General features: G+C 54.1%; 1 protein-coding gene across 3 annotated transcripts; it reads right to left on the bottom strand.

Annotated features, from left to right (window-relative positions):
* Window positions 1-214: 214 nt before the first annotated feature.
* BCAP31 (B cell receptor associated protein 31) lies at window positions 215-24,917 on the bottom strand. Of its 3 annotated transcripts, none has more exons than XM_017668935.3 (8): window positions 24,786-24,917; window positions 23,383-23,518; window positions 21,803-21,903; window positions 19,110-19,257; window positions 3,304-3,439; window positions 2,378-2,501; window positions 1,523-1,623; window positions 215-621 (listed from the first exon to the last, which is right to left on the bottom strand). In XM_017668935.3, the coding sequence occupies exons 2-8, from the start codon at window positions 23,472-23,474 to the stop codon at window positions 583-585; spliced, it is 741 nt and encodes a 246-aa protein (XP_017524424.1). In that variant the 5' UTR covers window positions 23,475-23,518; window positions 24,786-24,917; the 3' UTR covers window positions 215-582. The 3 variants fall into 3 exon arrangements, with proteins under 3 accessions (XP_017524424.1, XP_017524423.1, XP_017524426.1); XM_017668934.3 differs by lacking the exon at window positions 24,786-24,917 and adding an exon at window positions 24,562-24,695; XM_017668937.3 differs by lacking the exon at window positions 24,786-24,917 and adding an exon at window positions 24,268-24,357.
* Between the last annotated feature and the right edge of the window lie 116 nt (window positions 24,918-25,033).

Consider the following 25,033-nt stretch of genomic DNA (forward strand, 5'->3'; position numbering starts at 1 on the left):
CTAGTCTGGGGAGCAGGAGGCAGAGGAGCAACAGAAGCAAGTGTGAGCCTGGGGTGGGCCCGGCCTGGGATGCGGAATCCTCAGAGGTTAGAACAAGTGGACAGAAAACACCCTGCAGGCCCCCACGGCAGAGCCTGAGGGTCTCCGTCAGATCCACCCGCCACCATCCTCCTGGTCCCTCCTTGCGACCTCCGTTACACAAAGGCACCACAAACGCGTCTTAACAACTTTTATTGCCCTCAAGAAAAACTACTCTGCCTGCTTCCACCCACCTGGCTGCAGGAGCAGAGACTAGGGGCCCGGAGCCTCCAACTTCAACATGCAACACAAAGGGGGCTCAACCAAGTGGGAAGCAAGCCCCACTCTGGTTAGGGTACAGGTGCTGCCTCGCTCCCGGCTGGCCAGGATGACAGCAAGCTCATCCTGAGGGGCAGAAACTGGTCCCCTATGGTATGCTGGGAGAACACGGAACTGCAAGTGGAGCGACAGAACGGGGTGCAGGAGGGGCAAACCCAAGTACCAGGGAGGCCAGGCCTCAGGAAGCAGCAGGTGCAGGCCAGGTGGCAGGTGGGAAGGAGCACCTCATTCCCCCTTCTTGTCCGTGGAGCCACCTACTGCTGCCTGGAAAGAAAAGGAATGAAGAAACGGGGTTGGCAGGGCATACTCCTCCCCTCTGCCTGAGGCCCAAATGATAGGTATCCAGGGGAGCAAGGGATGCCACCCTCAGCAGCACCCAAAGGCCTGCCAGTGTGGGAGTGTGCCACTCTAGCAAGGCCATGACTCTAATGCCAGCCAGGTTGGGTTGGGGGGCTGGGGGGGAATGTTGCAACCGGAAGCATCTGGGTCACTCTTCTATTAGAGCTGCCAGACCCCACACCAACACCAGCCCCTCTCTGGGGCCCATAGCAGTCCCAGTTCAGGCTCTCCCCAACTCTGCACACCTCCTACAGGTCCTGCTGGTGAGCCTGCGCTAAGCCTGGGCCACCACACACCAAGGCAAGCTGTCAGACCTTGAGGGTGTTCACCTGGCCCTCATGTCCAATTCCAAGACCACCTGTGCTCTAGATACAAATCAGCCCGAGAGCAGGTGGTGGCTCCACATCACCCCACAAGCCATTCCGGAGTGTCCAGTGCTTGCTGGGGCCCCACACAATGGACTGGAGGTGACATAAGGGCAGGAGCACACAAAGGCACCAATGCTGGGTACCAAGCCAGGAAGGCCACAGCCCTCCTGCCTAGGGGAGGGCTCCCACTGCTGGGCCTGAAGTGGCACCGTCTGGCAGGCTCTTCTCCAGACCCAGACTCAGCAGCAAAGGAGGAGAGGGGGCAGCCACAGAGAAAGCAGGCAGGCTGCCACCATGGCCTCCTGAAGTGCCTGTGGCAAGAGGGAATCAGCCTCCCCAGGACATGGAGACTTCCCCATCAGCTCTGCTGAGGCAGCCTGGGCTTGAGATGGCAGGGGTGGCCTGCTCTGCACCTGCGTGCGGGGCGGGCTATGGGGCACAGGCTGAGGTGTGCTGACCTGCAGCTTCGCGTGCTCCTCCAACAGGCGGTCATACTCCTTGGTCAAGCCCTCGGATTGTTTCCACATGGCCCGAACCTCATTTTCAGCTTTCTCTAGTTCTGGGGATGATACAAATTATGAAGGATGGAAAATGCAAAGCCCACTAGCTGGGGCCACCAGATACAGGCCCCAAATCTGCCCCCAGTGAAGCTGTCTAGGAGGCCACTCCTCTCAAGAAAGCTCCCCTGCTGGTTGCCCCGAGAGCCACCAGCCTGGGGGAAGGCTGGCCCACAAAGCTGAGGGAATCGGGAGACGCCCTGCAATGGAGGGACCCCAGAGGCTCTCAGCAGGGGTGACTTTTGGGAGACCAAGGGCACGGGACAAACATTCTAAGAAGGTTGGGGGTGAGAGTAGGAGGCAGGGAGCAGAATCCCAGCCTCAACACTGAGAACAAGAGGTGTGTCAACAGAGACCTTCAGGAAGCAATCAGAGGAACCCTCGGGGGTGGGGGTGGGGTTTCAGGAGCATCTCAAAAAACGCATTTAGCCTCCCCAGCTTTTCCTTCCCCACCGGAAAGCCCCTGGTAACAGTGAGGCCTGGCACCAGGTGAGACGCTCAGGAGTTAGTGTACAGGCATCTGGGGCTCCCAGGGCCCCCTGCGCACCGGCGAGCTGCAGAGCTCCGCCAGCTGGGGCCGAGCCAGCCTATGCTTGGGCTTGGGCTAGACAAGCAGGGTGGCGTTCGTTTGTTTTCACCCAGCTCCTGGCCCCGAGGGTGAGTCTGCTACTAATACTTTGACATGAGAGGGGCAGCAGCCTCGAGCAGAGGCTCCAGCCTCCTGGGGGCCGGGGGCCGCCCGAGGGCGAGGCTCACTCTGCTTGCTGCTGGCCAGCTCGTCCTTCAGCTTCTTCACGTCAGCCTTCAGGCTCCTGTTCTCCTCCTGCACCTTCACTGCCATGTCCCTGCCATCCAACTTGGTTCCGCCAACAGCAGCTTCCTAGGAAAAGTGCCAAGGGCCTGGGTTACTCTAGAAGAAGGGAGGGACGGAGGGGTTCCAGCTCCGTCCTCCCCACTGAGCTCCGATTCCTCAAGCTGCCCTAGGCACCTGCCCCTTTGGAAATGTCAGTGCGGAACTGGGCCACGGCTTGTTCCCAGCCACCAGGCAAAGGGAAGGGCCAGCAGGGCCACCTGCCACATGTAGCTCACAGGCCACATGCCCTGCCTCCTTTCTTAACAGCTCTGCAGAGTAAACCAATGACTCAATTGGCTGTCATCTGGGAATTTCTGCCAGTCACCCCCAACTAACCAATGCCTTTCCTTCCTCCTAAGCCCCACACTCACTCTGGCCAAGGAGCCCCGAGCTCAGCCTCACCCATCCGACTTGGGCCCTCCTAGGACTCCAAGTCCATCTGTCTCCCTACCTTCTTGGCTCACACTCACCTCTGCTAACAAGCCTTCCAGGACCGGCCACCCCTGGCCCTGCCTCGCCCCCAGCTGACAGCAGTTCTCAGGACATCTGGGCGTTTATCTTGCGTTCTTCTGCACTAGTTTGCCCACGGTTCCCTGCCCAGGGCTCAGCTCACCAAGGAGTTCTATCAGGGGGAGAGTTGGCCTAGACGCAAAGCTAGAGGGAAGAGAGCTGCTGGGGCTCCCCCTTCCCTGCTGAGTCCTCCCAACCCTACCCACACACATCCCGAAAACCACCCGTCCTCCCCTCCATCCACCTCCTCAGCTTTCTGACGGTGTCACACATTTCGCAGCCTGATGAGCTAGCAGTGGGGTCCGGCAGGTGAACTCACCTTCTTCAGCTGGTCATTCTCTTCCATGTACTTCTTGGCTGCCTCACTAGCACTCTCTGCCTGCTTTTTAAAGGCCTCATTGGAGGCCAGCAGTGTGGCTTGCTGGGAGATGACAGTCACCAGGCGTCTAAGCAGGCTGCGATTGTTTACAACAAAAAGGGAGAAGTGAGCAAAAGAAGAGGGGAACATGGCTGGCATGGACTTCTCTTGGTTGCTACTGCCTCCCGCCTACATCTGCCTTCTTGGACTGCCAGGGCAGCCAAGCAAGATGCCACCAGCCTGGATCTGGCAACAGAAGAGGAAGGGTGGAGCCTAGGAGCTGTCCTCTGCCACCAGAATGATTAATACTGCCCCAAAACAGCTGCCTACAGCTCTAGAACTATCCTCTAGCCCCAAGACACACAGAGCAGGAACCTGACAGGACACCCAGGCCAGGCCTAGCTACAGCCTAAAGGCCAGGAACCTGGCACTTCGCTGGTTATGCCCGAGAAGCTACCCGCTGTTTTCCTTGTTGCAAGACCAGGCTCGTCCTGGTAAATGAGCAGCTAGTGCCAGGGGGTGCTTCCAACAGGCCAGCCAAACCTGATGGGGTGGGTATGACTGCTGCCCCTGTTTCACAGAGGGGAAGCTAAGGCTCAGCAGACTAAAGCAACTGATCAAGGTCAACAGCCAGTAACAGATGTGGCTGAAATCCCCCACTCCTGTATGTCTGACCCCAAGGCCCAACTTGAGATGTACTACACATTCTAAATTTCCAGGGAATTCCTCTCAGGCCAACTGAGCGACAGATGGAAATGACTCTCTTCCCTTCCCATCCTCCTCCCCAAGTACATCCTACAGGCAGCTGCCGGAACACATCCGTTAGGTAACATCACACTACACTGCAGTCCTCTGGACCAGGGGCGACAGAAAATGAAGAATCAGGGCCCAGGCGCACATCTCAGGTCCACACCAGCCACAAGTGGCAAACAGGTGGCAACTGCGGCCACAGGCTGCTCCACTTCCCAACAGCCATCCTTGCCCTGAGATACTACCTGGCAGGAAGAGAAAGGAGAAGACTCTCTCCATCCCTTGAGAAAGAACAACTCAAATGGTCAAAACGGAGTGAGGGGTGGGCAGTTTCCCCCCCACACCTGCAACAGGGGCCCAGGCCAGCCACAGCTCAGAAAAAGGCATGGTACAGGCAGGGGCCCTGGGGAAGAAGGAAAGACTCAGGAAAGACTCTGCTCTGTCCACGTTATTTCCACAAAAAGGACTTGCTCAAAGCAGCCTGGGCTGCCTGCTCCCAGACTACCCGTTCTACAGGCCCCCCAGTCTCCCAAGCCCCCACAAGCCTTCACAGGATTCTCCAGAACACCTTTGCGCGGAGAGCGTGAGGGGACAGAGGAAGCAAACAAGGCAGGCTCCCTCCTTGGCCTGGGCCCCGGCAGAGCCCATGGGAAGAATTAGCACTTAGTAGGGTGTGGGCTCACAGGTACCCTGAGATGCTCGCCATGCTTCCTGGTTTGGGGAGAGACTTCAGGGGCCCCTGGCAGTAAACAGAGCCAGGCTGCTGGTTCCTGGCAGAAAGGAAGAGTTTCCAGTGACATGTGCTCTCTAAAATTAGCGTCCAGGACCTCGTGGCCCAGCGCTCAGGTTTCCCTGTCTCAGCCCCCGACTGCCCACCAGCCTGCCCCCCACTGGGCTAGAGCCCTGGAAGTGGAGGGAGCTCCTGAGAGAAGCAAGGTGCCTGACTCACGGCAGCAGGGGAAGTCACTGGAGTGCCCTAGAAAAAAAGGCAAGTCTGACTAAGCCCCAACCTCCAAGCACAGAGCATGCAGGCAACTCTGAGCAGATTCCAGGGATGTGGAGAAGGCTGCTCCTCCCAGATGGAGGTGGGGTAGGGGGAGGACACGTGGTCCAGCCGGTAGACCCAGCAGGCAAGATGGGGCAGGCAAGCCCAGGGGTGACACTCCCCCCACAACAAGGTTGGGCAGGTGGCTGACACGGGCAGGACTCCAGCAGCACCATGAGTGACAACGGCTGTTGCCCCAGATTCCCAGGGAGGCTGAGCCCAGGGTAGTGGTGGCACTGGGGAGAGTAGCAACACACACAACAGGGACTCAGCTCTCTGCTGTATCCTCCCATCCCATCCCCAGCTACGGAGAACCACGGTTGCCAACACGAGCCTGGGCAAACACGCAGAACCCAGCACAACAGTGGGCCAGGGGTCTCTTGGAATCTTGGCCTACTCAGCCACCTGCCCGAGTTCGTAGTCCTTAGTCAGGGTCTCCCCCTCAGCACAGAGCAGGCACCCCCACCCACCCACCACCACAAGTGTCTGGTGCTATCCACGCCCTCTCACTTCCTGTTAGACCTGTTCCTCCAACCTGGCCCAGGATGGTTCTGGATAATTCTTCCCTCCAGGAACCACACCTCTCAACAGCTCTACCTCCCTCCCTCCCTTCCAAAACCCATGCCAACCTTGGCCTTGCCCTGGCCAAGTCACCAGCAGGACCACCACTGACCTAACTGTCCAGTCCAAGGACTGTCTTGCCATCCCCGGAGCACTTGCTCTGCAGCACCGGGCACAAGAAACAAGCCACCCTCTCAGAATGCGCCCCTGCTCTTGACTCAAGAGACCCTCACGCACCTGCCAACCTCATCCCCGGCAGGGTTTTCCTTAGCCCAGACCCCTAACCCTCACTACCTCCTGAAGGGCAGCTCGTGGGCGAGCCTGAGGCATACCCAGGCAGCCTGTGACGAGGGCCTCACTGTGGTGCAGGCTGTGGCCACTCTGCCCAAGCCCTCAGGCCTGTGCGCCACTTTGCAACCTCTCCTCCTGCCCCAAGCCCCAGCCATCCTCTAGTCCTACCCGTGTCACTTCCAGACAGACCACCTCCCAGTCATCCCCTTTGAAAGTGGGGATGACCCTCACCAAGGTCGTCGTTCCTGAGTGATTTAAGAGTCCCTAACGAGCCTCTTCCCTGGCCTCAGCTACACAAACTTAAGATCCATGCCCCAAGGAAAGCCAGAGAGATCTTTGTCTCGGTCTGATAGTGCCACCCCCTACAGTGATCCCTCCAACATCTGCCCACCATGGTCAGCCTCTGGCTGGCACGCAGCCTTCCTCGAACCAGCTCTTCCGTCACTCACATGGCCCTCTGCTCCAGCTGCACTGAACCACTGGCTGTTCAGGGAACACACCGGGTTCTCACTCACCTCATCACTGTGTCACTGCGGTTGGCCCTCTCATCTGCAGTGGCTTCTCCCCTTCTGTTCAAGAACACTTCTTGACAACTCAAGATCCAGCCCAATCACCACCTTCCCCAAAAAGCCCCTCCTGACCCTCTCTAGCCCCCTGCTGGCACCCCTCCCAGCAGCTGCTGCGCACCCCCACCGGGCTACCTTCTTCCTCTGTTCTCATTCTCTGCACAGTCACTTATTCCTGGTCTGGCTGCCCCCACAAGCACCTTCAGGCCAGGGACGGTACCTTTCTTTGGTCTCTAGATCCCCCATACGCGGCACACAGAGAGGGGCTGTGAGACGACCTACCCCCTCCTCCCAGGTGTGAGGCTGCGCCCTCAGGACATGGCAGAATCCGGGTCTGGAGCCCTGGCTCTCCCTCTGCCCAGCTGAACACCAAGAAGGACATGGGCAGAGATGGAGTGGACCACACAGTCGGGAAACTGAGGGACAGGGAGCAGCTTCAGGAAGGTGTCCAGGCTTGTGACTGCAGTGGCAGCTAAGAAGGCAGGTGGGGAACATTCATCACCAAAGCTGGGAGCAGAGCCTTCTACAAAGTCTCACTGCCCCTCACATACTGGGCCCCATGCTCTCGCACCTACCCTCGACTCACCCATCAAGATCTAGCTCCAACGTTCCCTGAGACGCTCCACCCCCTGGGTCCTCACTGGCACATGAATGCACCTGCCTGGCTGTGTATCCCCTCAGTGTGAGTCTACCAGGCTCTAGACCCAGGACCCGGCAGGGTACACGGCAGGGGTGCTGAGCTTCAGAACGTCCAGGTCTCAATGGCTGACGTCCTGCTTTGCCCCCTCCTACTGCTTACCCTCCCATCACGCTCTGCTCCGCTGCCCGGGTACTGTTACGCAGTTGGGTAACTGCTCACACCGCTGTCCATTTCTGGACAATAACTGAGAATCCATGAGCCAAAGGGGTTCCCCAAAGGTACAGGGCAGACAGACAGGGGCCCAGGGTCTGGGTTAAGTGCAGCCAGTGACAGAGGGTAAAGCCAGCACACAAGCTGTAGGAGAATCCAGATGCATCCTTAGCAGACAAATGTGGTTCCCTAATACCTGACTTCAATTCAGCTGTTTTGGTAAGATGTTTCTGGAGGCTGGGCAGAGCTCTCATGCTTTTATAAAAGGTTGAGTAAATAAGAGATGGTAGGAGAAACAATCTCTGGATACTAGAGAAGCAGGGCCGACCACATCAAGTCGGGGAGACACGGATCATGTGCTTTGCACCAATCCCATCTCCCTTATGTGGGTGAATGAGGGAGGCAGACATGGGCTTAACAGGAAGTGGGGCAGGAGCAAGGGGGACGGTCCTTCCAAGTGCCCACTGGAACATTCTAGGGTTGTGATGACCCCCTGGCCATTGCAGATCCTGCCAACTTAACATTTACCAGGCCATCTCCTGGGTACTACACCCCCAGGGGAGTCAGATCACTGAGCCCTCAGGACCCAACCACGGAGACAGGTAAGCAGGCAACTCCTTCACCCTGTTCAAGTAGGAAGCTGGTGTCACAGTGCCACCTGTTGACTCTTCAGGAGAACTACAGCCCTACCCCAGGTGGAGCTCTGCAGGGCACCAATGGACTCTGGGTTAACCCACCCCACCTACCCAGGAAAAACAAGAGGTGGTAGGCACCCAGGCAAGGAACCAAAAGCCCGGTGATGCCCCAGGATGCCCCAGGAAAGGCTGTGGGCAAAGCATAACTGGTAATAACAGGGAAGAAGCTGCCCCAGGAAACTCACCCTGAAGAGCCCGGAATCACACTGAAAATAAGGAGGCAGCAAAACAGAGACAGGAGAATTGACTTGAAAAGGCGCATGGAAATCCTCCCAAAGGTCCGCCTGGAGTACATCTCAGCACACACACCTGGCCTTCCTCTTAGCCCTTGAGAACACAAAAGTTCTAGAAAATGGGGAGGGGGCTAACGTCGGGTAAACATCAATGCCTGCAACTCCAGCTGATGGCCCAAGTGGTGCTCACCCACCGGGAGTGAAGCCAGAGACGGGATGGCGGGGTGTGTAGCCTGTCCTCCCCTTTTTTGAATTCAAGAGAACCAGTGGAGAGGGGCAAGCTGTTTCTGGGGGGTTTGTCTGAGGAATTTTGTGTAAAGTAGGGGGCAGAGAGCAACCACCAAGGTCAGAGAACCCAGGCAACCATATTCCGGGACCAGGTGGTCCAGCTGGCTCCTAGAAAAGGGACCTTGGAGGGCACAGGACCGTCCCCTGGATGTGTACGCACAGTACTAACCGGAGCCAAAAGGAAATGAGGCAGTGCCGCCAGCAGGCCACAGACTGTGCTCTGAGCTTGGAGACACACCTGGGCCAGGGCACCATAGCAAGGGATACGACGGTGTCTTCAGCTATGCTGTCCAATATCGAGGCCATCAGCTACACGTGGCCTTCTCAGTTTAAATGAATTAAGATTATGTTAACCAGGAAGTCCGGCTCCTCAGTCATACTAGCTACACTCCTTTGCAGCCAGAGCCATCTCCATCCAGTGGACGGACAGTCAGACAGTGCCCACTTGCAGGAAGCTGTTGGCCCCTTCCCATCCAGAACCCTGCTCTCCACTGCCCAACCCCTGCCCTCAGAAAGAGGAGCCCTCCTGGAACGTAGGCTTTCAATGACCTCAGAATCCTAAAGAAGGAACCCCTGCTCACTTGGCACCCTGACCCAAACACGGAGGTCTTTCACTATTTGCTTTTCAGAGTGTGAGGAAGAGAATTCTTTGGCTGAAACCAAGTAGCGAGCAGACAATGTGTATTTTAAAAGAAGCCAACACTTGTTCTGAAGCATGTCAGACCATCTTTCCCCAGACCCTGCAAAGACACCCCCTCACCCCCCATCACCAGAGCCCCTCCTGGCCAAGCATCCACAGGACCCCAGCACACTGCTGCAGCTGGGCTAAGTTTGGCCTGGGGGTACTGGACATCAATGAACTTATCAAAAAGGCTAGTGCCTAGATCTGAAGCACTATTACATTTGCACCCTTAGAAAAAGATGGCAGCCAACAGCCCGACAGAGGGGTCAATGGCTCTCAGGGGACTGAAGGCCAGACCACCTGCCTGGCCTTCCCAGCAGGCCCCTCCACTCACACCACTCATTTCCGCGAAGGCCCCAGCATCAGCAGTGTTCAAACCCCACAGCTACCTTATCTAGATACTGATTTAAACAAAGAAAACAAAAACAAAAACCTGCAAGGGAATCAGGGAAATGTGGACAGTCACTAACAAGTCAATGTCATGGCGGACTTACCACAGAGTTCTTGTAAGTAAGATATTAATGTGCGTACAATTTTTCAGAGCCCTCTTTTCAAAGTGATAAACCAAGATATTATTTCGCCTGTAAACATAGCTCAATGTTGAAGTGCGTACCTTTCACTCGGGCCGGGGCGAGGAGTATGTTCTTCTGCTGTGCCTCTATGAATGTTTGCATTTTCTACATCAACAAAGCAAACAGCCCACCCTGGGTGATTCCCCGGCGTGACCAGGGCCACGAGACCCCAAGCACCACCTACCTGGATGCCTGGGGCCCTGAGGCCACCTCGGCTTGCCCACCCCAGCTCCCTGCCTCCACCTCTTGCTCAGCCTCTCCCTAGGCCAGCCCTCCCAGGCCCTCTGCTCTGGCAGTTATCTGTCCTCCCCATGCCACTCTACTCAGCAGCCCCAGGCCCAGCCCAGAATGTAAGACCCCTGAAGCCTAAAACCTGGCCTGCTCCTGGACTCCCAACCTGGGCATGGCACAGCCTGCCACACAAGCTACTTGGGTAGTACTGATACGCACTTCCCAACCGCCACTGCCAGGCTCGGCGCTGAGAACATAACCCACATCACCTCAATCCTTGCACCAAGAGTGCACGAGAGGTATCCTCGCCCCCGCTGTACGGGTGAGGGGAAGGGCTCAGAGAGGTCACCCAGCTAGCCACCAACAGACTCCGGATCCAAACCCAGGCCTCATTCCAAAGTGGCCTGCACCTCAGGGCCACCTGACAGGACATTAGAGTCCCCTGGACAGGGGGAAGAAAGCACCCATGGCCAGGGCACGGCAGCAGAGCCCAGGCTGGACACTCCCTGCCCCAGCACACATGGTCTCAGCTCACATGGAGGTCTGGCTACCCTGGCCATCAGCACCATCCCTGGCAGTTACACAGGCACCAACCACCTGCAGAACTGAACACTGGCAACAAGCAGGGTTAACCTAAAGGCAAAAGAAAGGGCCATGCTTGCCCCAGAGGGTCTGGATGATTTCACCCCATGGGTTAAAAGGGGCTCAATCGCCTTCAAGCAGACAACTGAGCCCCCAGGTCATTGGCCATTAAGAACTTAGCAAAGAAGCACGGGGCAGCTCTACCCAGGCTGACTGCAGTGAAACAAGCCACCCCCAGAGGTAGACGTGGAAAAGAAAAAAATCCCCGTGAAGCAAGTTCAGGTCATTAAAAATTGAGGGGCCCTGGGCATGAGGATGGACCTTCCTAAGTCTGGATGGTGACCACTACTTCTTTGGTCCTGACCTTGACTGACATTTTTTGCAAAAGCAGAGAATACTAGACTAGAGTGTGGCCTCTCAATACACAAACTCAACCCAGCAAGGCTGCCATGCAGCCACACTCCTGACAACTCCAGAGGGACACTGGCCAGCTGTGGTGCCAAAGCAGGGAAGGAGGCACCAAGAAAATGGAAAAACAGCACCCTACCTGAAAGAGCCTGCAAGTGCCCCAGTCTTTACTAATTGGTAACCTGCACTGTCCCCTTGTCACAGACCAGACGCAGCCAGGGAGGTGCCAGAAGCAGCAGCATTTGCATTCTCTGGGGGCCCAGACATGTCTGTCTTCATGAGCTTCCCTGGGGCTCCTGCTCCTGGAGCTCAGGAGACCTGAAGAGTCGGCTCCCAACATAAAACGCCTGGCATGGCAGTCTGACAAATCCAACCTGGCATAGGCCAAAAGCTGTCCCAGTGTGCCCACGCACCCCGTTCGGTCCCTAAAGTTTAGGCAGCCCTTGTGTGCACCAGGCACTGGCACAAAGCCAACCACTCTAAAAGTGATGAGCCCAGGTTCCCTTGCCACACCTCACAGGCCACCAAGGCCCCTTAGAGCCCAGCCCTGTAAGCTAGCTAGCAGCAGGGCACCAGCCTGGCAGAGCCAACTCACAAGCGGAGCCTTGGAGAAGCATGAAGAGGTGGCACAGGCTAGGCTGACAGGAGGGAGGTGGGGGGTGGGGGAGCTCCAGACCGAGGCCACAGAAATACTCGGGGAAGGGGACCCACATGGCTGGGTCACAGTATGGGAAGACTAAAGCAGAGACTGGAGGGCTGCAGGGAGGGGTCAAGTCCTACAGGATCTGGGTGTCAAGCCTGTAAGCCAGAGGTGCTCTGAAGGCACTGGAAGCAAGGACTGGTAGGAGCAGTGTTACATGGGCTTAGGCCACTTGGCTGGGGCAGGGCAGACAGGCTGGAAGAGCCAGGCTGGTGGGAGGAAGCCTAGTTGGGATGTTGGTGGCCCCACCATAGCAGTGGTCCCAAAGACAATGAAGGCGACCAGGCTTAGGAGGCGTGACCCCTAAGCTGTGGGACACGGACAGAGCCTCCATTTCACAAGGTAAAGAGTTCTAGAAGTTGGTTGTCCAACAATGTACATGGACTCAACCCTACTGACCTGTACACTTAAAAATGGTTCAGAGGACTAGTTTGATGTTATGTGTATTTCACCACAATTTAAAAATCCCCCATAGGAGCAGCAGATCACATGGGACAAGAAGGGCAGAGCCTACTCAAGCTTCTGGGTTGAGACAGTGGTTCTCAAAATTTTGTGGCCTAGCCCAGAGAGGAAGGCACATTGGGGACCTGGGGAGACAGCAAGCTGCCCCACACCAGCACAACCAGGCAGCAGAGACAAGACAGAATCCTGGATTCTGCTCCCAGTGCCCCCTACCGCCCCCCACACCCACCACAGACTGTTACAGAAAGTGCTGGCTTAAGTGTGTGAAGCTTTAAGCTTGGGGCCCCCTTTTTCAATTTCAAGGGCTGCTCACAGCCCCCCTGCAACATGCCAGGAACTAGGGCTACCCGCAGCCTCTCTTCTGAGCACTGCTCTCTCTCCGTGGTCCCTCGAATCAGTGACCTCCTGTCTCCCCGTGTCTGCTCCCGTTCCCCTCTAACTCACGTCCAGGGAATGGCCACCCTGCCGGCACCTCCCTCCTAGCCATCCTCAACCTCTCCGTGAAGCCGCTCACCACCCCACAGCTGCACCATCCTGCTGACCAGCCACCTCCGCTCCTCGATCCTGGCTTCCTCGTTCCTTCCAGTGGGCGTCACGGACCCGCACCCAGCCCAGGCATGTGTGTGTGCCAGAAGCACTCTGGGTTCTGCCATAACTGCCACTCTGCAGGTGCCCACAACAGAGCCTCAGCCTCAGAGGCTTGGCATCCTCAGTAGCTCCTCCCCTTTCTTCCATCAGCACCTCTCAAACCTGTCCCCGTCTCACCATCCTTACTAACACACCCTGGTTCAGGCCACCAGTATCTCTCACTCCAGTGACCTCCGACATCTCCCTGCTTCCAGGCTCTCCCGCTCCACTCCATCCCCTGTACCGTTGCCAAACAGGAATACAGAACTCTTGACTGTGGAGCAGTGCCACTGGAAAAACTCACACTCCACCACATGGAGGCTGGGTACCAACTCTGGAGCCAGCATTCAGAATGCTCTGCCCCATTTCCTGCCACACCCGATCCATTCACCCTGCTTGGCCGCCCTTCCCTGAACTTAGCCAGTACCTCCTAGGGTACAGGGATTGAGTCGGTGCCTAACAGTGTGACGTGAAAACACTAATGACAAAGAGATAGACAGTAAGAGGGGCACGGATGCTTCGAACAGGATCAGGAGGCCCAAAGAACCTGGCCTAGCTGAGGCGCTCGCAAAATGACAATGGAGAGGAGTTTCCACTGTTTTTGATATCCAAACAATGGGGCAGATGGGCTGGGTATTCACCAGTGGGTAAGTGGTCAGACAAACAATACTGGAGAGACAGAACAATGTTCGTGAACTCAGTGGAAGATGCAAGTTCCCGTGTAGCAGCCACTGCTTGATTTCTGCTTTTTCAGAAGCATATGGATTCTGTAGGGATAGAGCCCAGGTGCTGAGGCCCTAGTATTCTCAGTCTGACTTCCTGGCTCTACCAATGAGAACTCTAAAGTTTCTGAACTTCTCTGAACCTCAGAGCTTCTTCACAGAGCTCCTGCAAAATTCAATATGCACCTGGCACATAGAATGCTTAACATGGTAGCTATTAAATTAGAAAGGCCTAGAAAGATATAAAAAGGTATGCATCAGTGGTTCCCATAGTATTTCAGAGAACTTGTTTTATTTATTTAAAGTCTCTTCTTCCTCCAATGGCTACGTGATACCAGATGACTTAATAATCTTAAAAACATAGGAAAGGAACTAAGATATCAGGATTGTCAGACTCAGAAAATCAGAGTTAACAACAAGGACATACACGGAGGTAGATTTTAGCTTACAGACACAGCACAGGCACCTTCCTACCAAAAGCCAGGCAGGAAGTTCTCAGAGGAAAGAGCACATCACTCTCCAGTCTACAGAGGCAGACGGAAACCCCCCATCGACTTCCGACAGCTCACATCAATGCCAACAGACTGGTATGTTAGCAAGGGATCCAAACTAGGATGAGCTCAGGCTTGCCAGCCAGAACCCACGCAGCTCAGGCTGCCCACAGCTCTTGCGCTGCCGTTTCCCACGTATAAAGTATAAAGGCCCATGGAACTAGGAAGTGTTGTTAAAGTCTTACTGGCTTAAAGCAGAACCAGAACCCAAATAAAGCACACAAACAGCTCACACACACACAGGCAGGACCACATGGCTGTCCAGCCTTCGGGAGAAGCCCTTATTTTAACAGGCAAGGATACCGGGGGGTAGGCAGTGATGCTTATCCAGTCACACATCGACCTGGGGAGCTCCAATCTCCTGACTTCTGACCCTGCACCCTTCTTGTAATGCTGCGGCCCTCCTAAGTGCAGCATCTAGAATGTGTGGAGGTGTGCACTGCTAATCTGAACCCCAAGGCATTCCAGGTGCCCCTGAGCCGTACCTGCACTGCAGTGCACTACAAGCTATTCATGTGCCAGCCTCCCGGACCTTCTTCTTTCTGTGGCAATGTTCCAGCATCAGCTCACTTAGAGCAATGCTCAAAGGACTGCTGACCTAAGTAAGTGGGACTCCACAAAACTGTCATAATACAACCAAACCAGATCCAGCAAGGAGAAAAAGAGATCTCTTTCCCACTTTCAGACAGGCCTGCACACAGCTAACAAGAGTGACTCATTTGTAAAAGAACATGTAAAAAAGCACAGAGGGGCACACGAGCAAGGACATGTAGAACAAAGACAGAGTGTAGGGCAGACAGTGCGTGTTGACACAAGAGAAGGCAGGCTTCACTGAGAAGGTGCTTCAAAAACTACAGGGGAGACCCAGCACGGTTTCTCAAAGACACAACCAGGCACATGCTTCAGGTGTGTTACATGCACATGACTGTGTCCAGGCACAGATGAAGCCTAGCCCAGGTAGCAAGCTCCGCCCCTCCCTTGCCCAGAATTCCTGGCCAGCAGTACTTCAGGGTGGTACACACAGGGAAATACACCAGAGAGGTGGCACCCAAGAGCTAAAACGCACAGGCTTCACTGGGGGCTCCCTGGAACACAGGACCTCCCCAGTGGGCCCCAGGTGGGTCTGAGAGTCTGTGTCCCCAAGGCCCAGGTTCTGCCCAAGCTGTTGGGCCACAGGCTACACTCACAGCAGCAAGGTTCCAGGGGACCAGGACATCACTGATACATTTTCAATGATCAAAAGGAGAAAAAGGGAAAAAGAAACCTAACAAGTGGGAGGACAGAACAGAAACGACCGATATGGCAAAGCGGTTTTTTAATAGGAAAAACTTAAAGATGCTCACACATCAGTGGGCAGGGGACTGATTAAACAAACAATGGTCCCTCACATGACAAAACACTACACAACGATTAAGAAAACAAGAGAGGTCTGTGGGAGTCACTGGAAAAAACTGCCAAGATACATCACTGGGAAGATAGCAAGTCAAAGCAGAGCAACAAAACACAGTAGTTATAAGAGAAAGTTATATATCATGCAAAAGATTATTTTTTTAAAAGCTCAGAAACATCCCAATTATTACCTATTTCTGGGGATGCGACGACAGGGTACACTCTCACCTAACACCTACCTATCATTTGAAGTTTGGGGGGCTTTGTTTACTTTAAAATAAACAGGTACAACTTTTGTAATCAGAATGAGGACGACGACGGTTTTGTTTTTATTTCAAGTATTTCCCGCAAGCCACATATGGGTTGTGTGGTTACCTAATTTGAACACGAACTTTCTATGGCTAATGTCACACAGAGAGAAAAGTTCCTCAATGGCCACACCCACCATATAGGACTTGACCGCTAGACTAGGGAGGAGTACCTATTTCTGGAAAACTCTTAGAACAATTAAACAAATCACCTGTGGGCAACAGGTGACTCCACACTGATCCCTGGGGTCACAGTTTCCCTTTCTAAGAGGTTGCACAAAACCAACTTAATGTCCTTTTTTGGTTGGTTACTGGACAGGGACACAGGAAGGTGAGGCAGGACAGCCAGGCATCCTACAACTAAGATGGAATGGTAAGAGATGTGTGGCTGCTGGAACAACCAGGCCCAAGAAGTTACTCCAGCCACTCATTGTGTCCAAGACGTTGAGAAGGGAATTCGATGAAGCCTCAAGTGCCTGTCATAGAGGCCACAGCACAGGGAGGGAGGTGGCTGACAGAACAGAGAGCAGAGCAGGACCACAAGAGCAGACTGGAAGTGGGCCCCAATTTCACTCTGTTCTTTTAACCTCTGTGCATCCCTTCAGGAATAGCAGAGTATAAATGGGGAAGGCTTTTCTTTGAAGCCACCCCTTAGATTAGAAAGGAAACTGCCAACTGCCCATATACTGATTGTGGTGGTGTTACTCGACTCTGCATTTGTCAAAACATTCACGAACTCATAGAACCGGGTGATTTGTACTACAGGTCAACTGTAAAGAGTCAATGACAGGACTTAGGCTGGAACACTGGCTTCACAGTGCTGCCCAGCCCACACTCACTCCTCTGGTACACCCAGCTACCCGCTGACCCTGGCCTGGTCAGACAATCCCTGCCATAGAGGTGTCCTGGAAGAGAACATGAAAGCAGGACACTCAGAAGCATAAGACTTATAAGCCACAGCGTGTGGGGAATAAGCATCACTCTATCGTCACCATTGTGACTGCTTCTGAATTTGAAATCTGCAGTTTCTCAGTACCTCTGAAAAGGCGGCACCCCAAATGCAACTCCATGGGTGGCACGGGCTGACACGAAACCCAAGGCTGCAGTCCCCTCCTGCTGTCCCCAGCCTTCCCAGAGCATGCTAACAGCTCCAGCTTCCACAGCTCCGCCACTGACTCCTGCCATTCTGCAGTAAGCCCTGATCCCAGGTCTGAGTTCCTGCTCAGCCCTGTCTCCGCCCTCTGGTGACCCTGCACACACACACTCAAATGTATCCCCATTTGAGACAAACTCAAAACTCACTAGAGTGGGCCGCAGCCGTGAGCCACCTAGACGGCCGTGTACTCTGGGCAGGGGCATACCTCCCTGCTGCCTGGTCCCTCCACTTCCACTTCTCCCCGTATCTGTTCACCACCACAGCGCCTTCAGCAGGGAAATGCTGAGTGGCCTGGGGGCGGAGCCTCTATCTGGATGGAGCTGCTCCTTGCAGCAGCCACTCATGGGAGTCAGCACCCCACCTAACAACACTGCTATGCCAGCACCCTTCCCACTCTTCAGCATCTGGCCCACAGGAACCAACTGGAGCCTGGAAAACATTTTGCTGAAAATCCACGTACACTAGATCAACAGAAGGCAGGGATAACATGGGCAGGACTTGTTCTCTAGGAATTCACAGTACTTACCAACAATCCCTTTGTCTTCTCCAAAAGTATCCAAGCTGTTCTTCCTAGAATGTGGCTGGAGATCAAGCTCACTCTGCCATTCTAGTTATTTTCTCACCTACCTTCTCCATCCTTTGGAAACTGGGATGCTTACATGAGTCTTCGAGCATGTCTCCTACCCTGCAATTCCTCAGCAGTCTAACTGGAGCCTAAGTCATTTCGAGAAGCCGGACACTCCAGTACACCCTCACCCACCCGGGACTTCCATTCTCTCATCCCTAAGCTTCCTTTACCCTTGACCTTCTGTCCATTTCCTTACCTTACACAGAAACAAGGGGACTATCTTCTCCCTAAGTCTTACCATAGTGAAAGAGCTTGTCAGGGGCTTTCACCTCCCCAATCACTATAAAGTTCTGTGGCCTCTTCCACTGTGTCCTCAGCTTCCTTGCTGTTCTTCCTATCTTTCACATAAAATCTTGAGACATGGCCAGCACTCTCTCCTCGCCGTGGCTCACTTGCAGTCAGACTGACAAGTTCGTTGCTGAGACCCAGGCCCTGGGATCTTTTCCCTTTCAGTGTCAGACCGTAAATCACACCTCCGGAAACCCTCAAACTCCAGGGCCCACGTCCAACTCCTCCTCGCCTTCTCACTTTCTGACTCGTGAATCTGCAGACAGCCTGCTTGCAGATCACGTCTGTGATCAAACATTCTCTCCCTAAAAAGCTGTTTGCCCTTTTCAGCCACTTTCCAACTTTGACCCAGAATTCACGCTCACCTGACTGACTTTTTTTTCCAAAAAACTGAAACCCAGACAGGTAGTCATTCTAATGCCTAATAAGAAAGGATGTCCAGATGACTAGAGGAGGAAGAACCCAACCCAAGAGTCCACACACTCACCCTGATAACCTCTGGAAGCCCACTGCCTGGGAGCAGTGTCTACTCCCAGGAAGTCAGGCCCGTTGATGAGAACCCCTGGGCGCAGGAGGCAGTAAAGCAGTGCTTTATCAGTTTAACCTTGCCCAACTAGCAACCGCCTTGGCCTCCCTGATAAAGACACTCAGTCTTGCCAAAAACAGAAAAAAAAATTCCACCAGAAACCCTCAGGCCACGTGGAGCACAATATGCTCCTGTACAGATCTATACCAAGGCAGGCCCTGGGACACGGGCAGTCTCAGCCCCTTCATGCCATGTCTGACTACTCTACTCAGGTCAGGACCCCAAACACAAAATGCCCCTATTCAATTGGTCCCTGCTAAGTTGACCTCCAAAGATCCTCTCCCAAAGTAGAGAAACACCTTGTTATTCACCTCATTCTACGTATAGAGCATAAGGTGGCACGCATTCACCCTAGGAGAACATGTGGCAAGTTACAGTAGGGCCAGAACACAGATCTTTACCCTTCCAGTCGCACCTCTCCCACACTCTGCACTGCCTCTGGATCAGGAGGAAAATCAGAGGCCTCTAGGGAAACTGTGTGGTTCCCCTAATACAGACAGGGTCTCTGGTTCAAGGCTACAGACTGAGGAGTCAAAGTCACAGGCTAGCCCAGGTCTCCCTTCACAGCCACTGGCCCCTCCGCCTTCTCCACTCACAAGGAGAGCAGCAAGGAAAAGCCAGCAATATAGAGGTTTCTCTGGGCACGGAAAAGCTTCATGTGGAAGTGTTCCACAGCCCCGGGATTGTTCTGGAGGTTCACCTTCTCTGTAACGTCATCATACTTCCAAATCTCACGTACAGCATCTGCAGCAGAGCAGAGACACATCATTTAGCTCCAGCTCGAAGAGACAGAGTCATCCAGGAGAGACAGGTGGTGTGAGCTGGGGTGGCCCTGCTTCCCTCAAATTCGTTTCACCAGTTGTCCTCCCTTCTACACACACCACCTTGGGGGTTGCCTTGTAAGAAGCTCTGCCCTCAGACCCAGTCTCTCCTCCAGCTTTTCTCCTGTCACTCCCAGACCACGAGTTTGCACTCCATGTCAGTGTGCTGAGTCTGAGACGTCACTGGCCATGGAGACAGCTGCCCTTTCTCATGGTGCCCCCAATGTCTAGTTCTGTTTATTGCCAAGTCAAATCAGCAACCAGCCACCCCACTGATAAGCCAGAGTAGTGTGGTTTATGGAAATGCCCACTAAGGAGGCATGAACTGGAGTGAAGACCCAGAGGATGCCTGCTAAAGAGTCAAAAGTTTTCGTTTCTAAGCTTTACAATGAAGTTTACCATTTAAACTGTTTTATTCCAATAAAAGAAGGAATTACAGTATAACCATATGATAGAACACTACAGTCTTTAAAAAGAACAAGATTGCTATAAAAAGATGCCTAAGATACAGTGAAAGTGGAAAAGGCATAATCCAAAACGGGATGGAGAACCTTAATAAAGATGCCATCATAGAAAATGCCTGTGGAAACATCCAACAAAATATTAGCAATTGTTATCTGTGAGACACCAAATAAAAGGGCACTTCAGCTTTCCAGGTTACAGTTCTGAATTTTAAAAAATGAGATGTTACTTTTGTGACTAATAAAACATGTATTTCTACACAGTCATCTGCATGCAGGAACCCCGCCACTCAAAGGATCACCTTGGCTGATGGCAAAGAGCAGACTGGGGAGGGAGACATTGGGCCATACTAGCCCATCACACAGCAGAGTGCTGGCCTCCCTATCTCAGGCCTCTGGCCCAGGGCAGTTGCCCCTGGACTGTCATCAAGCCCACTCCTTGGTCAGTTCTGCCCTAGGCCCTTCCCAGTGAAGCCAGGGCTGCAGCTCTAACAGGTTATGCCCATCACCTTTCACCAGTGTTTGCTGAAGTCTCTACAGACATCCCTAGCTCATAATTCTCACCATCCGGGTAGGAAGCAGCCAGTCAACACAGCCGGTGTCTCTCTAAAGCTTCCAAGTAATCCCTTGACCCCCTTAAAAGAATGGCACCTTTGCCAACTACTAGGTTCTGCATAGGGCCTCCCTGGCCCACTTAGCTGCACTAGGAAATGGGAAAGCTCATGGAATCTGGTCTGCAAGGGGAAAGACTGTTCCTCCCTGCCCCAATTCTCACTCCCCCACCACCCACCCAAAAGCAGAAGCACACATGCTCAGGTCCAAAACTGCAGCCTGGCTCTCTCATGCTCAGAGATGACATGCATATTCTCTCGCCCCTCTGGGCTCAGAGGCCACCTGGGGAGAACCCTGATTGGAAAGAGCTGCCTCTTGAGGCCTTGCTAAGTATTTCAAGAACAACAAGGCATGAAGGTAGCTGGTACCCACCCTACATGGCTGGGACTGGGCAAGCCAAACCTGCGCTGTTCAGGAGCAGCCCTGCCTGAACACACCCAGCACACTTGGAGAAACGCCTAACCTACAGCGAGTAGATGCAGCTGTGCACATGCCCCCTGAACTATGTCCCAGCCTCCCACCCACTGCCGTGTTTCTGCTGAGAACTTGGAGAGAGAGGCAGGCTGAGGCTAAGAAGGCATCATACCTGGAGACAGGACCACTATCTGTAGCAGAGCCAAACCAGTTACTTTGGAGTCCAAGCAGCGATAGTACTAATCACTTACTACAGCAACACACACGTTTAACAGCCACACAAAAGCTGTACTTATTCCTCTGGTCTCTAAACAATCACACTGCCACCACGTTGCAAAATGTCTGCCTTCCATCTCATCACAGCCTGGCCTGGGCCCCATCTGACTGTTCCCCAGGACCAATTTACCTTTCAAGCCCATGCTGGTACGCACCTCAGTGCAGGGTTTATAGAACTTCAGAGCTGGAAAGACCCAGAAACACCTGAAGTCTGACCCAGATCTAAAGAGGCTCGTGATATGCTGCCAGACATGCCACCACACCTCCCGGTCCCCCCAGTACTACAGGACACAGCAACTTCCTTCCCAGCTAGGCTCCCCATCTACTTGGTCATTCGGTCCCCATCCACAGCCTGTCTAAGTGACTGGAGAGCAGTGCTACTTAGACCAAGGCCAACATGAGCCAGTTAGCTTCTCTTTGTTTCAGTTGTGGAATAATCTGGGGAACTGCCCCAGAAATGATGTGAGGTGGCCACCAAAGGACACATAAAAGCTGTTGGTCAAAGTGAAGGCCCTGCCAGCAGTTGGCAGCACCCTCTTCGTGGATGAGGAAGCCTCTCCCCAAGAGAAAGACACAGGTGCTGAAGTGGTCTGTCTCTGAGAAGCCAAGCTGTACATCACATGAGGAACATAGCAGAAGGGCGATGCAGCAGAGGCCACGCAAAGGTCTAGATCAGGTAGCTGCCCTCAGCCACAGCTCGCTCACCAATGACCAGCAGCACGAGAATGACGATGAGAACCACAAAGAAGGTATTGCCATAGGTCACTACCAACTCCACCAGGCGTGACTTGAAAATCTTCTGCCATCTGTGAAGACAAAAAGGATAGGGGCTGAAGAAAAAGGACACACACTTGGAACACGCATAGGGCCCCGAGAGGAGAAATCCAGGTTTGCACTCTTCTCCAATGGCCAAATATCCCATACAGACTCAGCCTCAGCTGTTGGCAGCTCTCCAATTTATCACATCCATTCAAGAATGTTAAAAAATAAAAGATGCCCATGTGTAGAAATTTCTAGAAAACTAGTTCTAAACACTAGCAGTCACTGGGGAGGGAAACAGGAAACTTTTCATTGCCTTCCCCTATGTAGTATTCTCAAAATTGCCACGTACACATTACTTCCTTAAAGTGTTTCTCCACGTGACCTATCTGGTTCACCCAGACGCCCGCCACCCTCGATTATTATGAAGCAGGCCCTAGACTTGTTCATTTCCCTCTGTAAATATTTCAGGATGTACCTCTATCAGAGACGAGCGATTGGAAATGTTAATGTAATCATAACGCCATCAACAGACCTCCAGAAAATCAACTAGAACCCTTCATTATCAGAACCAGAGTCCCAAAGTCCAAACTGTCACATTTTTTTTGATAGTTGGTTTGTTTGAATCTGGACCAACAAGGTTCTGACTCTTCATTTAGCTGAGAAGTATCTTAAATCTCTCTTACTCTATAAGCTCCCTCTTGCCTCACCGTCCTTGGTTTTCTTTCCCAATTACTTTTTGCAGAAACCAGGTTGTCTGTCCTACAAAACTTCCCAGATTACAGCTCTAAGGGGACCCTGTCTTTGTATTTCCTCTGAAGTGTATGCTGTGTGAACAGATTCAGATCGGGCTTTTGGCAAGAATATTAAGCTGTGCTGTATACTTCCTATTGCATCACATCAGAGATCTTGTATTTTTCATTAGAAAACAGTTTCTTAAAATATTGTGGAGACTTAGCCTTATTTGTAGCTTTCTAATTTAAGTTAGAATAATGTGTTCATATATTGTATGCAATTGAAAATTAATTTCCAGCTAATTCTGAACAGATCCTCTGTTCACTGAAAGGAAATATGGCTTCATCCTTCACAGGCTGAGTAATGCTCATGAGGCTACTACACAATACCAGCAAGACTAGTTAGGAAGACAGACATCACCAAACTAGCAACATTGTGACCCTGTAGTGCGAGTTGTCCAGAAACTACATTGCCATCCCCCAAACCCTAGGGACGCAAGGGGAGGCAGGAAGGCATCATTTCCAGATCCCTAACTGGCTATAGGTCTTCTCCCCTTGGGACATGGTGAAGACCAAAGGCAGGGTGCACAGGAAAGGAACTCAGCAAGAGGTGACAAAGCAGAACTGTGTGGAAGGTTGGCAATAGTTAACACAGCCCCTGTCACCCCAACAGGTTCCACCTGTTTCCGTCTGGCCCCACTTCCAGGATCCACCAACTCTGCAAGCATAAGCTACAGAGGTGGACAATAGCCGCTCTCCCCCTTACTTGCCTGCTTGCTCCACAGGCCCTACCTTTTAGGAGAAATGAAGGGAATGCAGAGCAGCAGCACAGCAAAGACCTCTGCATAGAGAAAAGTGGCAACCGCCGTCCACTGCAGACTCATTCTGTTGCTAGATGGTTTCCAACGAGGAGATGCGAGCTTGTTTCCTGACAGGGCACAGAATAAACAGGAGAAGTCATGGGAGCTGGGCAGCCACTCTTCACACTCTACCCCAGCACTTCACTCCAGAGTCTTTAAAGCACTGGCCAAAGTGGGGCTCGACTCTGCAGAGATCCTTGGCCAATAGTGCTCAAAGGCCCGACAAACTTCTGTTTGCCTGGATGGAATTACTTGTACGTTAATTATGTCCAGAGCCTCCTTTCCAGACAATTTCTTTCCCAGCGGAGTCCAAGAGACTCCTTATGACTGACTGTTCAACTGGGAAAGCGCTTTTACTGAAGATTAACTACACTGACGAATGGAACTTCTCCGCATCCATCAGGCCTGCTCCGAGCCAAGCGGAGCTCTGGCGCAGAGGCTCCCAACCCCCAGCCAAACCTAGGAAACAGCGTTTCGGTAACACACTTTCTCCAAAAGCCATGACGCTCCCCACCCCAGCCTCGTGGAAAACAGGCCCTTCCCTCCCCAGCGCTTCCAATGAGTCTGAAAAGAACCGGCAGCCTCCCTTCGGGGCTAGAGCCGGGGGTTAAAAAAGGTATTTCGACTGCCGCATCAGCCTCCAATGGGGCGGGAGGACTTCCAAAAAGCCCACAAGGGCGACTCCTAGAGGGCGGGAGTCGGGGCCAAGAGAAAATGCAGGTCTCCACTAAGCGCCTCATGGCCCCAGAAAGTTCTAGAAGAAACTGTCTCCCCGGAAGCCAGAAGAGCCCCCTCCCGGCAGCCGTGGTCAACCCACCTCGCACAAGCGGCCCTCGCGCTCAGACGGGTCGGCCCCGAGCCGGGGCCTAGCCTGGCACGCCCTCCCCGGCTCAAGCCCCACCCCGGCGGCCCCTCCGGAGGGGCTTTGCCACCGACCCCGCCCCCGCCCGCGCCTCCCAGGAGACCAGCTCCAGCCACCGCCCCCCGACTTCCTCCGCCCGGTCCTGCCCCGCGCCCCTGGCCTCTTCGCACTGCCCACCGCTGCCCCTCGTCAGGGTCCCGGGGAACCCTGGCTGCCCCGGAGCCCAGCCGAGCACGCGAGCCCACTCACCGAGCTTCCCACAGCCACTGCGCACGCCCCGCAGCCGCCGCCACCAAACTCTCCCACCACAGCCCTAGTCCCGCCCCTTCCCCCACGGCCGGAAACCGGAAGCACCCTCCGGACCCCGCCCTGCTCCCAGCTGCAGCGAGGCCCGGGCGGCTCCTCCCACGGCCTCTCTCCGCCCCGCCCCCGAGCCGAGGCTCAGACGCCCAGAACTAGGGAAGCGGCGAAACCTCGAGGCCCGGCGTCGGCTCCTCGAGAGCGCGGGGAGGTGGGGCGGAGCTTTAGCGGGAAGGACAGAGGCCGCTTCTCTAACCCGCGCGGTCATCCCACGTCTCTGTGGTCTGGGGAGGGAGCGGAGCCCAGCCGTGGGGCGACGACGGGGCGGGGCTCCCCGCATCCTGACTCCGCCTTCCTCCCCTTGTCGGCCTCTTCCCCTTCCCCCGACTCGCCCCTGCGGAGGAGTGGGTGGGTGGGGATT

Source organism: Manis javanica, chromosome X, assembly GCF_040802235.1.
Source record: "Manis javanica isolate MJ-LG chromosome X, MJ_LKY, whole genome shotgun sequence".
Lineage (NCBI taxonomy): Eukaryota > Metazoa > Chordata > Mammalia > Pholidota > Manidae > Manis > Manis javanica.

Excerpts from the sequence above, each read along its gene's own strand:
- BCAP31 (XM_017668935.3), bottom strand. The coding sequence starts at position 23,474 with ATGAGTCTGCAGTGGACGGCGGTTGCCACTTTTCTCTATGCAGAGGTC. Across the intron at positions 21,904-23,382 it reads CCCTTCATTTCTCCTAAAAG|ATGGCAGAAGATTTTCAAGT; the intron begins GTAGGGCCTGTG and ends TTGTCTTCACAG. Across the intron at positions 2,502-3,303 it reads AGAATGACCAGCTGAAGAAG|GAAGCTGCTGTTGGCGGAAC; the intron begins GTGAGTTCACCT and ends CACTTTTCCTAG.